The sequence below is a fragment of the Sinocyclocheilus anshuiensis genome, unplaced genomic scaffold (genome assembly GCF_001515605.1).
Source record: "Sinocyclocheilus anshuiensis isolate Anshui unplaced genomic scaffold, SAMN03320099.WGS_v1.1 scaffold1455, whole genome shotgun sequence".
In the NCBI taxonomy this organism is placed as follows: Eukaryota; Metazoa; Chordata; class Actinopteri; order Cypriniformes; family Cyprinidae; genus Sinocyclocheilus; species Sinocyclocheilus anshuiensis.
This window is the reverse complement of record NW_015541012.1, coordinates 996,363-1,011,581: the sequence shown is the minus strand read 5'-3', so window position 1 is coordinate 1,011,581 and position 15,219 is coordinate 996,363. Positions and strand designations below refer to the sequence as shown.

General features: G+C 39.1%; 2 protein-coding genes across 4 annotated transcripts in view; one reads left to right on the top strand and one right to left on the bottom strand.

Annotated features, from left to right (window-relative positions):
- LOC107690446 (MAP/microtubule affinity-regulating kinase 4-like) overlaps positions 1 to 7,496 on the top strand; it is an 86,645-nt gene extending 79,149 nt beyond the window's left edge. For 2 of the 3 annotated variants that reach the window (XM_016488792.1, XM_016488794.1), the window contains 4 exons: positions 994 to 1,076; positions 4,421 to 4,465; positions 4,740 to 4,779; positions 6,277 to 7,496. In XM_016488792.1, coding sequence (XP_016344278.1) covers positions 994 to 1,076; positions 4,421 to 4,465; positions 4,740 to 4,779; positions 6,277 to 6,610 — 502 coding nt within the window. In that variant the 3' untranslated portion in view covers positions 6,611 to 7,496. The remainder of the gene's footprint in view (positions 1 to 993; positions 1,077 to 4,420; positions 4,466 to 4,739; positions 4,780 to 6,276) is intronic. The other variant, XM_016488793.1, reaches the window with a different exon arrangement.
- Positions 7,497 to 8,285: 789 nt separating this feature from the next.
- Positions 8,286 to 11,430, bottom strand: ckmb (creatine kinase, muscle b). Its single transcript, XM_016488799.1, has 7 exons — positions 11,344 to 11,430; positions 9,974 to 10,183; positions 9,700 to 9,854; positions 9,498 to 9,630; positions 9,120 to 9,415; positions 8,826 to 9,015; positions 8,286 to 8,738 (listed from the first exon to the last, which is right to left on the bottom strand). The coding sequence occupies exons 2-7, from the start codon at positions 10,161 to 10,163 to the stop codon at positions 8,560 to 8,562; spliced, it is 1,143 nt and encodes a 380-aa protein (XP_016344285.1). The 5' UTR covers positions 10,164 to 10,183; positions 11,344 to 11,430; the 3' UTR covers positions 8,286 to 8,559.
- Positions 11,431 to 15,219: the final 3,789 nt, after the last annotated feature.

Here is a 15,219-nt window from a genome sequence, read left to right as displayed (position 1 = left end):
AATATATATGTATGTTTAATATATATATACATATATATATATATATATATATATATATATATATATATTAGCGTTCACACCAACAGAAGATAACTACATTAGCGTCTACACCAGCAGATGATCATATTCTGTTTATCTTTAATTCGGGTGGATTCTCATTGGCTGTCAGTGTTTATATCGTTCATCAGCTGGAAGAAAAAACGTTCTGAAATTGATTCCAAGGATATCGTTCCTCTGTGTTTCCCTATTCTCTTAGTAAAAAAGAAGGAATTTATATTTAACTTTATAGTTATAGTTATCATTATAGTTATCGTCTTTGATGTGGTTGGCCTATTAGCTGCATAATATCAAAATAACATAGGCGCCACTGCTGAAGCCAATCAGTTTACAAAGTCATCTTTCATTTGGTTTGGTGCCCATTGTCCTGTGCAATCTGAGGAGGTAATGGAGTTAGATATGGGAGCTTTTGGAGTCTGTATTGTAATTGAGATGTTCAGTAGCATGTAGGAACGCTGATGGGGCGCTTTGCTCTTCAGCATCCTCAGTGAAATTGTTTATGTGCCTCTGGGCTGTAAGCCAGAAAGAATGACTTTTGCAGGGGTATGCATCTAGAAGCTCTTTATTAGATTAGAGCAACCTTTCTATCTCTTAAAGAAACTTCCCGATTAGATTAACCTACCTAGGGTAACATCCAATGGATAAAGTCCTTTTCCGTATTAGTTTGCATATGTACTCTTTGCATTAACTCTTCCTCAAGCCTCCTCTGTTATTAACCGACAGCTTCAGGCACCTGCTCCCCCTCGTGTCGCTCTATCTCTTGTTCTTGGCTATTGTTGGGTGCTCTGTGTTTCTGTTTTGTTTATTTGTTTCTTTGCTTTTTTTCCTTGCTGCAATCTTATTTCTCTCTCGATCGTCCTGTTCCCCTCCTCCTTTCTGTCTACCAAACTGTCCTTCTCTTCACTGTCCTTTTTCCTTCCCTTCATCAACTCTTAGGGTCAATCTTGACCCCTCTAAGCACCAGAACTCAAACAAGTCAGTCTCGGGCTGCACTCTGCCACAGGGATCAAAAACAGTTAGTAAGTTTTCTTCCTGTTTGTGGACTTTTTGCCATCTCTCAGTCTGTCCAAATACTCACAGTCTCACCGCTCTCTTTGGCACCTGTGTTGGCGCTGAGTGTCAGAACACCTCCTTGAGCTTGTACACATATATTTATTTGCTTTTTAAAGGAACAATTCACCCAAAAATATAAATTTTGGATAGTCATCATACTCACCGTCATGTCATTCCAAACCTGTATGGTATTCTTTCTTCTGTGGAATACATGCAAGATGTTTTGAGAGCTGTCAAGCTCCAAAGACCATGTATCGTATGCTATGTAGAATGCAGCTGGGTTCCGGAAGTTAAAATTCCATTCATTTTCACATTAGGGAAATTGATTTTGAACAATAACTTCTAAACCTTTAAAGACAGACCTACTGTGAGCTACAAGGTTGTTAATCGATAGTATATGCTTTTGTCGAAGGTGTTAGTCTGCTTTATTGCAAAAATTTTTTTTAATATATTTTCAGATATGGTACATCAAGACGTGTCATGCCAGGTCTTGCCACAACATATATGAATCAACAAGTTTTTAGAGCAATTGCAAGGAGAAGACTTGCATACAAGTAGGGTTGGGTATCGAGAACCGGTTCCATTTTACAACCGGTTCCAAATTTCCCATAACCGGGTATTCGATCATTTGGATTCCTGCTTTCGCATTTTAATGTGATTTTAAACGATTTAAGTGCAGAAAAGAACTTTACGCACTGTTTTGCGTGCGCGGCACACATCTGAAGCGTGAGCAAGGGGAACCCGGCCCGCGGTTCTCTGTGTTCGTTCTCCAACCGTTCCGTGCATTATTTACACTGCAAAAAATATAGTTCCGGGCTGGAACTGGCTTCTTTCACATCTTGCAACCAATATGTACACAATTACGTCAGAATATCCTTGTAAACACAGCCGTTTTTTTGTCTTAAGTGAACGTAAACAGGTGAGAAAGAAAACGCCTGGTTTCATTAGTAGCGGAACGCTACAATATCATAAATAAATACAACTGAACAAATTTCAGGTAGGCCTACAGAAATTGAAATCAAAAGTTTCAAAACACTGCATAGTTTACTTTTGATAAATAAAATGTAGATTAATCCTCATTAAAGTTACGACAGATATTCAATCAAGATCAGTAAATTAGTGAATATAAATGACAAGCACCACGTTGTCTCTACATGAGTTCTCAGTCGCTCTGTAACTTTATTAAAGCACTGAAGAGGGTTACTGTTATGGCCGTAACCCACGCCGTACACAGAAGGAAACAGAAGAAAAACAAGGAAGAATAGCACTCGCTGCTCTGTGCTCTCACTCTCCCAACTAACTATGAGGTCTGAACTCTCTCTAGCCGTCCTCTCCCCGCCCCTTAAAGTGAACAGAGACTAACAGCTATAACCAGTTATTGCTAAAATGAACATTGCTAAACATCATGACATTAACAAAAGTCCTTCAACATTTATAGCAACATAACACTATTAATAATTGAATTGTTTGTTCCTATTTTATTACTGACTGTGTACTTGTCTTTAACAATTTAATGTTTGAAATTTATGTTTTCGTTTTTGCTGTGGTATTTTTGCTAAAACCATAGGCAAATGTTCCTCTTTTAGGCCTAAGGGTTCTGTGGGCTGCTGATTTTTGCTCATGTTATTCAGCTGCAACAGAACACTTTGTAAAAAGACAGAATAAATATGTTTGACTAATTTTTTATCTTATTGGAATCGAAACAAGGAATCGTTATCAATCAGAATCCCAACCCTACGTACAAGTCATTTGGACCAGTTTTACACAACTTCATTTGTCATTTCCACAGCATGACAGTCAGTTTGTGTATTATGCAAAATATTTTGCTTGTGATAGGAAGAAAAGAATTATACATGTTTGAAATGACAGGGTGAGTAAATGATTTCAGTTTTGACAGAACCACACTATTTTGATTATTGCTAGTGCATTTAGTAAAAATACATTATTGTGGATATTTAATAAGATTTAATATTTAAAAAAAGTTCTGTATTTGTGTTTGATGCTCAAGGGGTTTTTTACACCATAGCACCATCCATGTATCAGCCTTTTCATGCATTCATTCATGCATTTCTCTCACCTTTTACTCATTCAAGGGAATGACATTTAGCTTGGTCCAAGGAATACTGTGTGCCTTTATCAGGTTTCTAATGAAAAATGCAGTAGCAACTGTTTAAAACAATTTCATCTGGACAATTTTGAACAAGGCAGAGTCAGGCAGGGGCTTCCTCTCTCTATTTTAAACCGTTTTAGTTATGTAACATGTATTTCATCCTTTCATGCCAAATCCCTCTCACCGTTGGCCAAGCTCATTTGCCTACCCTGCCCTATAAACATAATTTTTCTGTCCAGATATGGTTTATTTACACCCAACAGAGAGCCCTCCATTTTCGCTGTAATGTTTTGAGGAAGAGGCCCATGTACTGTTCCTTTAAGAGGGAATCCACTGGCCACCTCATTTGCCATGTCATGTGAATGGAAAGTTTCACAAGTGCTCATAAAAGCAGCCTTGAACCCTAGCGCCCTCGTGTGGACATCAGTCAACTAGCACTTTCTTTGTTTAAAGCTATACTAAAGCAGCACTATGTAACTTTTGGCGCTCTAGCGGTTAATAAACAGAACTGCACACATCCCGCGGAAGAATATTCCAACCGGAGCTACTTCTTTAAGTTTATGTCTATGGCGATTCACGCAGGTATGTGTTACTCCGCAGCGGTGACGACCCGACCAGGCTACAATACTCCAAATATAAGTACTAAGTACTAATTATAAGTGTACCGTAGTGATTCGGAATAAGACAAAAACGCGGTTTGGAAGATGAATTCATGATGTACTCGCTCATTATATACATTTTGCAAATTTTGAACACAGAAAAAGTTACATAGTGCTGCTTTAATAACTACTAATATTCTTCTAACATCTCATGTAGAATAGTAGATTAATAAACTTAAAAGCATATAACCAGACACACAGGAAATACATTTATTTAGATGGTGTTATCAAGGATACAATTGTGAATGTTTCTTTAATTTGTGTTACACTGACATTAAGCAACGTGTGGTGACATCTGACAAACGTAATTAATATATTAAATACATACTCCTACTCTATAAATCCATCACTGTCGTCACTTTCTTTTGTTGTCAGTGGTGATTTTTGTGGATTGCTGAAGGTGACGTCAATGTAACAGTGCAAGTCTGTGGTGTTAGATGTGAACTCATGCGATTGGTTGTTTGTGGAGGGTGGGATGAAGACTAATTGCCGCGCTGTTGGTTGATTGATTACTAACATGAACCTTTGTCTTCTTCTTGAGGGTCACAGACGAACCTGAGAGAGTCTGCAGATCTCCGGTCACAAGGTGTGTTTCCATTATCTTTTTAATACACAAATATGACTATGAGGAAGTAACATAAGCCATCCATTCTCCAATTCTGGACCATCTTCTTCATTGCAGAAAACAAGCAAACAAATCAAACAGAAGAAAGACAGAAAATAGGTAGAGGAACATGAACAATAATACCATAAAACTATCATCTAGATAGATAAATTAATATTATTTGCTCAGTAAGAAAAGGGGAAAAAACCTAAAACTTCCTCACATACGATTTTAACTCTCTCTTACTTCTCCTTAGCTACAGATACAACTACAAAAAGTCAGGCTAAAAAATACAGGTAATTTCTAGCATGTGATCCGTGCCATGGCAGATCAGACTGATCAGAATGTGACTGCATTTTGTTAATTATATAGAACTGTGTACTGTGTACTGTGTGCATCAAAACTAGCTTAGATTTTGTATTTAGATTTTGTTTAGATCCGTACTTGTCCTTCCCTTTACCTTTTCCATATTCACTGACAGTGGTTGACTGTTGCATTTGGAAAGTCACATTTCAGTTTTTAACATGGATGTTTGAATGACATTTTTAAATTATTATTCTCAATATATAATTGTTAAAAGCTGCCAAGTGTATGTACCTTGAATGCAGTTTACATTCGGTTGAGATTTACATGTAGGAATAATGTATGTTTATGTAGTGCATGACAGGTGATGTATGGCTGCACAGGAATCTGTTCCTGAGTTTTGTTAATTTCAGCATAAACATACAATAGTGCTCTACCAAATATTCTTTGCTTGATTATGTTATTATATTTTATCCCTATATTTGTATGTGCCCATTAATTTAAGTATGAATGTTTTTATACACCACTGTTCAAAGGTTTGGGGTCAGTAAGATTAAAAAAATCTTGTTCTTTTGAATTTTATATTCAATATAAATTTATATTATATTCTTTGGTTACTTCAGCAGCAAATCAGTATGTTAGAATGATTACTCAAAGTAAATCATGTGACACTGAAGACTGGAGTAATGGCTGCTGAAAATTCTGCTTTGCCATCACAGGAATAAATCACATTTTAAAATGTATTTGAAAAAAGAAAATGAATATTTCAATTGTAATAATATTTCACAATATTACTGTGTTTTTGATCAAATACATGCAGCCTTGGTGAGACTTCTTTCAAAAACATTCAGAAATATAACAGACCCAAAAATTTGAAATAGTTGTGTATTTCTTGACATTTAAAAAAAAATCATTAATGGCATTCACATTTTATTCAAGCCTTCCAAAATGTTCTACAGCTATTTTCTGATAGTCACACTGAATTTAAATAATGCTCAGATTGTAACTGTTTTTGACAATGGTTTTATTATCCTGAAGAACTCCAGTGTCTCCTGAAAGGTAACAGGTTTTAGTGTTTATCTAAACATTTCCTCTCTTTTTTGATTGTAGAAGGGTTTTCAGACTTTTTTTAGGATGTTTATTTCAAACTATTTAGGATGATTTTGTTGGTAACACTTTACCGCAAAGTTCACATAAACATTAAATACATTACGTATCATAAACTATCAAAAAGTTGTTTCTTATTAATGTTACCCAATGCTCTACCTAATGTTAACAAATGGAACTTTAATATAAAGTGTAACCTTTCTATTTACTGATGATCAGTTTATTTAAATAATATCACAGACTTCTAGACTTAAGTCTGGATTTTTGTTCTTGCATATTTTTAATATATTTCTCTCTTGTCCCCCCTCCATCCCCCATCCGCTCATTTACGTCATCGCCCACCCTCCATTTCTTCCTCATTTCACCTCCTCCTCCCTCCACAGTCGCAATCTACCTGGGTATCAAAAAGCGACAGAGCCCCGGACCCCCCGATGCGGCTGGGATGTGAAGGTGCGGAGCCCGCGGGACCCGGCTGAGGTGGTTTTGGCTTTGCGGGAGGCAGCGCAGGGCTGCGGTTGCCAGGTCCACCAGGCCGGGCCCTTCCTCCTCTCCTGCACCCACGGAGCTGCTGGCTCCCGAGTTGCCTTCGAAGCAGAGGTGTGTCAGCTGCCCAACGGCCCCGCCAATACCAGCGGTGTTCGATTTAAACGCCTGTGGGGGGCACCGCTTGCCTTTCGGGACATTGCCACCAACGTGTCCAAAGATATCGAACTCTGAGGGCAACGGGGTGGAGGGCAGGGACAAAAGCATTGGACAGAAAGATGGGATGAGTGGACGTAGCCCCGCCCACACCCCCGCCCCCTCTAAGCCTACAAAGACTGGCACACATAAACTGAGAACTGGGCACCTGCTCACACAAAAGCCCTGCTGAAGGAACTCCCTTTACCAGGTCTGTTTTACCGCTGATTTTACCTGGTATCTTAGCCATGTTTTTTTTAACACCCATTTTTTGTGACGTGTTCACTTTGTACATTGTCATTCCTTTTTAACTGCTGCTATTTAACTCATTGTTTGATTTCTATTCTTCCACTTTGCCAGCGAGAAGAGTATGTTTTATTTTATCCTTGTTTAAATAACCATATTCACAAAAAACACGTATGAAAGCCACACTATTTCATACCGTAGACAACATGCAGAGCCGCTGACAATGCAAATGCTGAAAATTATAGCAATTTCTCCTCATTTTTGAATGATCTTGTTTGGTTGTCAAACTTGCCAGTGATGCAGGTTGAGTAGGTTATGTCTGCTTTCCTGAGCCTCATCGTTTTTAGATTCGTCACATTACATGATCACACCGTAGCACTTTAGAGCTGAGTGAGCAACATCACCTGTTTAAAAGCAGTTCTCCCTTCAAATGGTGCAATTTATCCCGTTGAGCCAAGTCAAGACACAATGCTCTTTGTGTTGCTCTTGTATGTGTCACGCTGATGAGAAACCGCTGTTATCTTGCCAGAAGTGCACTCTGCTGAATGACCACAAACAGACTGTTGACTTTGTTTATCTCTGATTTGACATAGTAAGTCCTCATCGTAAAGATTGGAATATGTCTGAGCTGTGCAATGTGTGAAAATGCAAGAATGATTAATACAACATTTGTCTGAAATCCAGTGATTTGTGTGTCTTTATTTTGTTCAGTTCAAAATGTAACAAAGATATTTGCTTAATGGAAGTTTTCAGGAAATATATTGGGAATATATAAAGAATACATAACAATAGAGATCTTATTATCTAGAGTAATTTTTTTTTTTCTTTTCAGAAGCTAAATAATACAAATCGTACTCATTTGGTAGCTCTAAACCTGATATCCACAGATACAGGTATGAATCTTTTTAAATTAGTGTATGTGTGCTTTTCAAATCACTCTTTACAATTTGCTCTTTGATCTTTTTCTGTAAGTGTGTTAGTCATTCAATGAATTATTGTTCCTTGTTCCAGCAATTTCTATTGATTTATTGCATTTCAGGTTGAAATATATTGTGTAAGATTTGCAAATATTCTAACTTGTTATAATTCAAACCAACATGATCTGGCTTCATAATAACAGAAAGAAATGACAAACCGTGCTTGAACTATTGTTGACAGTCATTGTGCTATTCTGCACAAATTACTCATCTTTTAGTGCTCACAATGACTTTCGGGTCAGCTTAGCTGATTGTATTCATGAAAGTGTGCATAAGGTTTTAATTGTGTATTGATGTTCAGCTTTGAGAATTCTGAATGGATCCCCCACAATTGTGTTATACATTGTTGTCACATGAAAAGATATAATAAAATATTTACAAAAATGTGAGGGGTGTACTCACTTCTGTGAGATACTGTACATTAAGTTAACAGCTGTGTCTGGAGGTACAAATCAAGACTTGTCAAGAATATAAAGGCTTAAAACACAGAGTGATTGTTACATGGGGCCGTTTATTAACTTTGTACAACAAACAAACAAAAAAAGTTAAGGTGAATACAACATAGCTAAGGTTTTCTAGCTATGTGGAGGTTTGATCCCAGGGTGTTACAGGAGGAACAGGAAGATAAGAAGGAAAAGTGCAGGAAAAAATAAGACAAAAGGAAAGAGAAAAAAGTAGGAAAAAAGGGTGGAGTGTCTCTTGGAAAAGTCAAGATGGCATGACTGCATGAAAGAACAAATAAAAAAGAAAAGCACTTTTGCCATTTTACTTCTGGGCAGGGATCATGTCATCAATGGACTCGCCCTTCTCCAGTTTCTTTTCCATTTCAACCATGAGCTTCACACCATCAACCACCAGCTGTACCTGCTGCACCTCGGAGGAGCCCAGACGGTCAGCGTTGGAGATGTCGAACACACCGCCGACAGAGGCAGTGTCCACACCACCTGTATAATAGAAGTACGAAGAGTCTCAAAATGATGATCACAGTGTAACTCTCTGCCATTTTATACATTCAATGATTTCAAGCCCACCTGTGCCACGCTTCTGAAGACGCAATCTGGTCAGGATCTCCTCAAATTTGGCATGTGTGCTGAGTTTGGGCAGCTTGACGTGCACACCACCGCGCAGGCCGGTACCCAAGTTAGAGGGGCAGGTCAGGATGAAACCAAGATGCTCGTTCCACATGAAACCATGGTTGTGCTTTTTGAAGACGTCCTCAATCTGCAATATACAACAAGGAGTCAGGCCTTCGTTGCTTATCTTCGCATTAGATGACCAAAGGATTAAAAGTACAGCATAATTAGGTAGTAAATAATGGGGTTTACCTTCTGCAGGCCAACGCAGAACCTCTTGAAGACTTCCTTCATGTTGCCACCCATCTGCATGGAGATGACACGCAGGTGATCCTCCTCATTCACCCATACCAGGAAGGTCTTGTTGTCATTGTGCCAGATGCCTCTTGCATCAGGCCAGTCGCGAGCCATGCCTGCAGCTAACAGCAGGGGGGACACGGGCTTGTCAAACAGGAAGTGGTCAGCAATGAGCTGCTCCTGTTCCTTATCAGTCATGTCCTTCAGGGGGTAGTACTTGCCCTTGAACTCGCCATCCAGGCTGTTCAGAGCTGTGAGAGGAACAATGTGAACGTCAATAAGACCATGCATGTTGCTTTGTGGATGTCAGGACATAACGTTAATGAGACTCACCCTCAATGGACAGCTTCTCCACAGCTCTACGCTCACCACGGCTGTTGGTGGTAGGCATGGTGAATCCCTTGAGGCTGCGGCCGGTACGCACACGGCTGCTCTGAACGTAGTTGGGGTCAAGGTCATCACCACCCTGTGCACAGGTAAACATCAGCCACAGTAGAGTAAAACAGCCATGATAATGTAAAGAACTTTAACATACCTTCAGGTTCTCCCAGTTCAGATCAGTCTGGTGCTTGTCGGTGGGCTTGTAGCCACCGTGACGGTCAGAAATGATGGGGTCAAACAATTCCTTGAAGACTTCGTAGGACTCCTCATCACCAGCCACACAGCCGACGGTCATGATGAAGGGATGGCCTTGAATTGGGATCAAAAGGTAGTGCTTTATATATCTTCTAGAACAACTAAAACATTGCTTGTGGTTTCTCGAAAGATTAGCTGCTATGGGGGAATGAATTCAAACATGCTCTACTTACCAGGGTTGTCCACACCAGTCTGGATGCAGTCATCCAGGGTGAATCCACTGGGGGTTGACTTGCTCCTGAGCTTGTTGTAGATGTCCTTAGTCAGGACCTTGGCCATGTGGTTGTTGTGCTGGGAGAGGTCAGGGTACTCCTCCTCCAGAGAGAACTTCATCTTGTAATCGTTGTTGCAGTTCTTAGTCATGATTGCACTTTTCTGGAGATCTGCCGAAAGACAAGTAGTAAGGCAAGTTGGCAAAGTATTTACAGTGTGCTTTGGAGACTCAGATTAGTCTGCAAATCTTGTCTGCAGAGCTGTTGTCAGAGTGGACAACCAGGAACATTGCCCCAGGCCTACTAAGGTGTAGCTTACTCATTGGACCCAGGAAAGAGGGAAACCAAGGTTCCTCATCGCTGCCATTGATATAGAGAATTATGAACGACTACCCATTTGTGTTCGGTCAAGGACAAGCAGCGCTAGTTTCCAGAATAAGATGCCAGCAGTTGCAGACAAGGTTAATGCATACTATATTTTGTGTCCCAAGTAAACTTCAGTCTCCTAGTAACAAAATATTGTGCTATGTCTAACCAGCACCTCATATTTTTACATGGAGTGGTGGTTGAATAGCTCGCATGCTTATATGCATCAGACAGCAGGTGATATTTTTAGCATGGCTGCCAAACTCACTCCCGTCACTCAAAGCAGATAGCACATTCACCTCTCTAATTTCTGCTGGGGGTGGAGCATGCACACTCGCCCCATAATTGGTATTATATCCACGCCAATTTAGCTTTTGCAAAATTTAATTAACAAAATATTAGAAATATCAAATGCTTACAGTTTAGGAGTAATAAATCATTACTAATCTATTTGTCCACATATTCACAGCTTTTGGCATACAGTTGCATACAAAACAAATGCAATATCTGAAGTATTATAAATAGACTTGAGTAAAATGCATCAGCTATAAATTCCCCCAGATAACATGACCTTGCACCAAAGTACAGCAGATGTCACGCACACAGATCATTCCTTCCATAGACGGCAAATCTACTCCAGACTGCTCTCTTATTAGCTTTCCAATGCATTATGACTCTTTGACGCTTATCAGGCAATGACGAGCTTTCTACAGATCTACCATGAGCAAAGCAGCTTTAAAATTATGAAACTCTGCATTTCTAATACTCCAACAATCAAGAGTAATTCCATAAGAATCCTGATATTGTGCAACAGGGATCCAGTCATTAACACCAATGAGGTTTGATTAATTTGTATGGGGAAATACTTTGGATCAAATGCACATAAAGCCACAGTGTATTACACCCTTTTTTGCTGAAGTTTTTCATGTTTGTGAAGTACCCCTTATTCCCTCCCTTGAGTTTACCTGTACGGGAGAAAAGGTAACAGTCCTTGGGATCAGATCCTGTTCACCAAGCCAATGTAGGGGTTGCCCAACTTTGCAAGATGTCAGACCTTGGTTTATATACTTCGATGTTTGCTGCCCATTGGTTGCTCGGCTCGCACATGCTTGAACCTCATTGGACAGCTGCACTTCTAGATAGGGGTTTCAGGTTCTAAAAGGAAAGAAGCTACATCACAACACCCGAGATGGGGAGACAGCTGTCCCCACCCCCTCACAATGGCCTTTTCCCCTTGCTCAGTTATGAAATAACTCGAAGACCCTGCAGAAGCACAACGAAGTTTCATTTCTTCATTTTAAGAACTATAATGCATTCCGTTATTAATTGTATAGCACTATTGTGTTATAGGCCTAAAACTGTCTTTGCTACTTTAATCTTTTCTAAGGGAAAAGACTCAAATTTAAACAAAGTCCACAAAAAAGGTATCATAATATTCAGTGTTGTGAATGTATTAAAGTTAAAATTGCCTTTATATGGTATATTAACTTTTTATGCTAAAAAATATGAAATAGTGAACTAATGAAACAGTATACATAAATTACTGTTCTTCTCACTGTGGTAGTAGTTGGCCCTGTTTTCATCCATGTCTTGTAAGCTATACTTTGCATAAGAGAAGGCATCATGTGTCCCTGAGGTAAAGACAGCCTGTTGTACCTGAGAGAATATGTGTATTAGCAGTCAATCTGAAACCTGTGTGCCTAGTGTCCTATTAATAAAACGAATTCTTCATTGCAGAAAAACAGGAACACAGCTGCCTTTAGACATATATATACAGCCGGACAGCCGGACAGCCTTGGAACTATACCAAAAATTGAAACATCCATGAGCAGGACTAACTATTTCTTACCTATTCCATTCAACCCTACAATCCCAAGGAAACACATTGGAGTTTTCTTTTGAATAAGTAAAACTCAAGTGTGCATTCATTGGTTCATTAGTGGTTCCCTCCCTGGGAAATGCTTCAAGAGCATATGACTGAGCATGTGACAGGTGGGTAGAATATTCAGGAACCCTATGGAGAAAGTAAATCCCATAACATCAGTGAAGGGACAGGTTTGTGAAAGTGTGTGTACAGTACAAAAAGATGGAAGAGGATACCTCAACCACTTACTCTATATTAATACCCAGGGTCCAATTTCACAGTTACACCCTGTCTATGTGTCCCAATGTGACAAGTTTAACCATTATCCCCTTCCTGCTTATGTGCCAGATCTACCAGATCACATTTGTAGATACGGATATGATCTAAACTAGTTTCTCTAGTTTTTACCTCAGGATTACTTGATATGAAAATAAGTACAAAGACAGATCAAAATGTTACATCAAAGTCCTATTTTGGTGATGACCAAATCTCTGCATTTTAAAAAACATTGAGTTTTGTCTACTATAGTGCAGGACAGCCTTTGGATTTGGTGGAGCAGTCAAGGGCTAAAAGGGGAAAGGAAAAAAACTCAAGCTCACAGACTGCTCCAAAATTAGCAGCCATGCATCCAACACCATAGCATGCCTAGCACTGAGAGAGGACAGTCACATAACACTGTCGCCACCAGAGAGTGGGCATAACGGGGTGTGTGGGTGTCCCCATGAACAGAGAAAACCCCCTTATCTCATAACAGCATACACATATGTCTTTTAGGAAATAATAGGGGGTAGGGGACCGCTGCAGAGTCTACATCCAAAGTATCACATCTACATGCACTGTAATTGAGAACCTTCTAAACATTAGATCTAGGGTTGTCTACAGCTGTTTGGACAGAAGATATGTAGAGGGATTATAATGGCACCTTCTTTGGACCCCATGTGTAAGGGCATGACCTCTGAAAGCTCTGTGGCAAAATTACAGTCACACTTAACAAGCTCTGTTGACTCCGCTAAGTCTTCAAAATGGTTCTGAGAGCAATTATTCTTTTTTATCTCTGACTGTAAATGTTAATGAACCTTACAAATAATAAATGCCTTGCAAATGAGATTTTTACATTAGGTTGTTGCACTTGTCAATCCCTGTCTGCACATTGTTGTATAACTCAACAGTCAACTGAGTACCTTGAGATATATTTAACTGAATGTGTACGACGGTCTCCGGCTACCTGATAGCTGTTGTATTTCAGAATTGTACGATGCACATGCTTTTAAACAAATGTACATGTGACATAAGTATTCAGATTGTGTTTGGTGTCCACTAGTTAACTGTATAACCCAGCCAACTCACCATTCAAATTAGAAGTCAGCAAATCAAGCTGCTTGGGCCCAGGCAGATGAAACAAGAGACGTAATTGTGCTACAGTCAGTTTTAGCAGACAGCCAGCTTATTCCATTTGATCTTACATAAGAAGCAGAGGTGGAACGTGTACCATGACCCCATGACAAAAGTGTGGGACTGATGCTGATATGTGACCTTCATATATTTCACTTTCTACAAATGGGGTAAAAATTGGTGTCCTATTACTTTTTATTTTAGCTAACAAAATTAATCTGCTATAAAAAGGTGCTCGTTTTAAACACATCTGTACCTTAAAATTGTGATTTTGACCTATCTTTCCTCAGAGGGCTTGACTTTCTCGACTGTATCCAACAATTAAAATCATGCAACAATATCATAATTCTGATATCATTTATTGAAATGTTATACTAAATTCATTGTAATAATTATAATAATAATAATTATTATTATATTAATTTAGGCTAAATTTGTAACCCTGATACTATTCTAGTTTTTTCCCTTTAGCTTAGTTTTTTATTTTATAATAACTGACCGTCATCAAAATGTATTTATGCACGTGAAATGCAAATATGATCTGCTACATGTGGGGTGTTTTCTAGTTCAGTAGTACGTGTCTGTAAATCTGTGAAAATAAACATTGCTGGATAACTTGTCATTGAGTCACATAGTTTAGCGCTAAGGTGCCAGATATGTTCACGCTTTGCTTTTACTGTCATTGTAAAGGTCATAGTTTTTTATTTTATACAAAAATGAGTTTTGCTTGAGATTCTGAGCTCCTATATACACATCCGCTGCAAAGTCTTCCGTTGAAATCAGAGTTGGTCAGCTGGCTTTTGTACAGGCACTATGTTTAGTGCTAGGTTGCAAGGTTGTCTCTTTCCCCATGCCATCTTGCCAGATTGAATTGCACTGACTCAGTTATGAGTCCCTCGTTTGTCCGTCCCTCCCTCTGCCTGTCCAGTGGCCTCTGCCCTCTGTGACCATAATCAAAATGCATTTATGCATGAAATGTATGCATAATACCCTACATGTGGTGTGTTTGTCCAGTGCAGCAGTATGGGTCTGTACATCTCTGTGAAAATGAACTGCTGGGTAACTTGTCGTTGATTTGCTTTTACTGTCAGTGGAAAGGTCATTAAGCATTTGATTCACATATTGACCCTTTGCTGGCTCTGTTTAGCATTACATATCCCACTTCTATACAGTCAATCCATACACTTACCAACAGACACCCATTGACTCTACTCTGTACATGCGCTTTTACAGAACTCCTCCTTGAAAGCACAGCTATAATGGCTAGATTTAACAGCTGTGCTGTGCGCGTCACCTGGGGTGTTGAGGGGCTTCACGCAGACACGTTCATTGCATTCTGTGCTTAGCACTACTCTACCATAACCTCTCTGCTTAGACTAAAGCCTCCCTGTCGCTGGCCATCTTCAGTCATTTATACTTTAATGAATGATGCTTGTCTAAAACAAATACATAGTGCCTCAAGCAACACACTACAGTATTTTTTCCCCTCATGATTGACTATTGGTATAATAAACATTTAAAAAAACTGTGCTATTAGACACAATTGATATATTAAAATCTGTTTAGTGTTTATTTTTCATTTGTA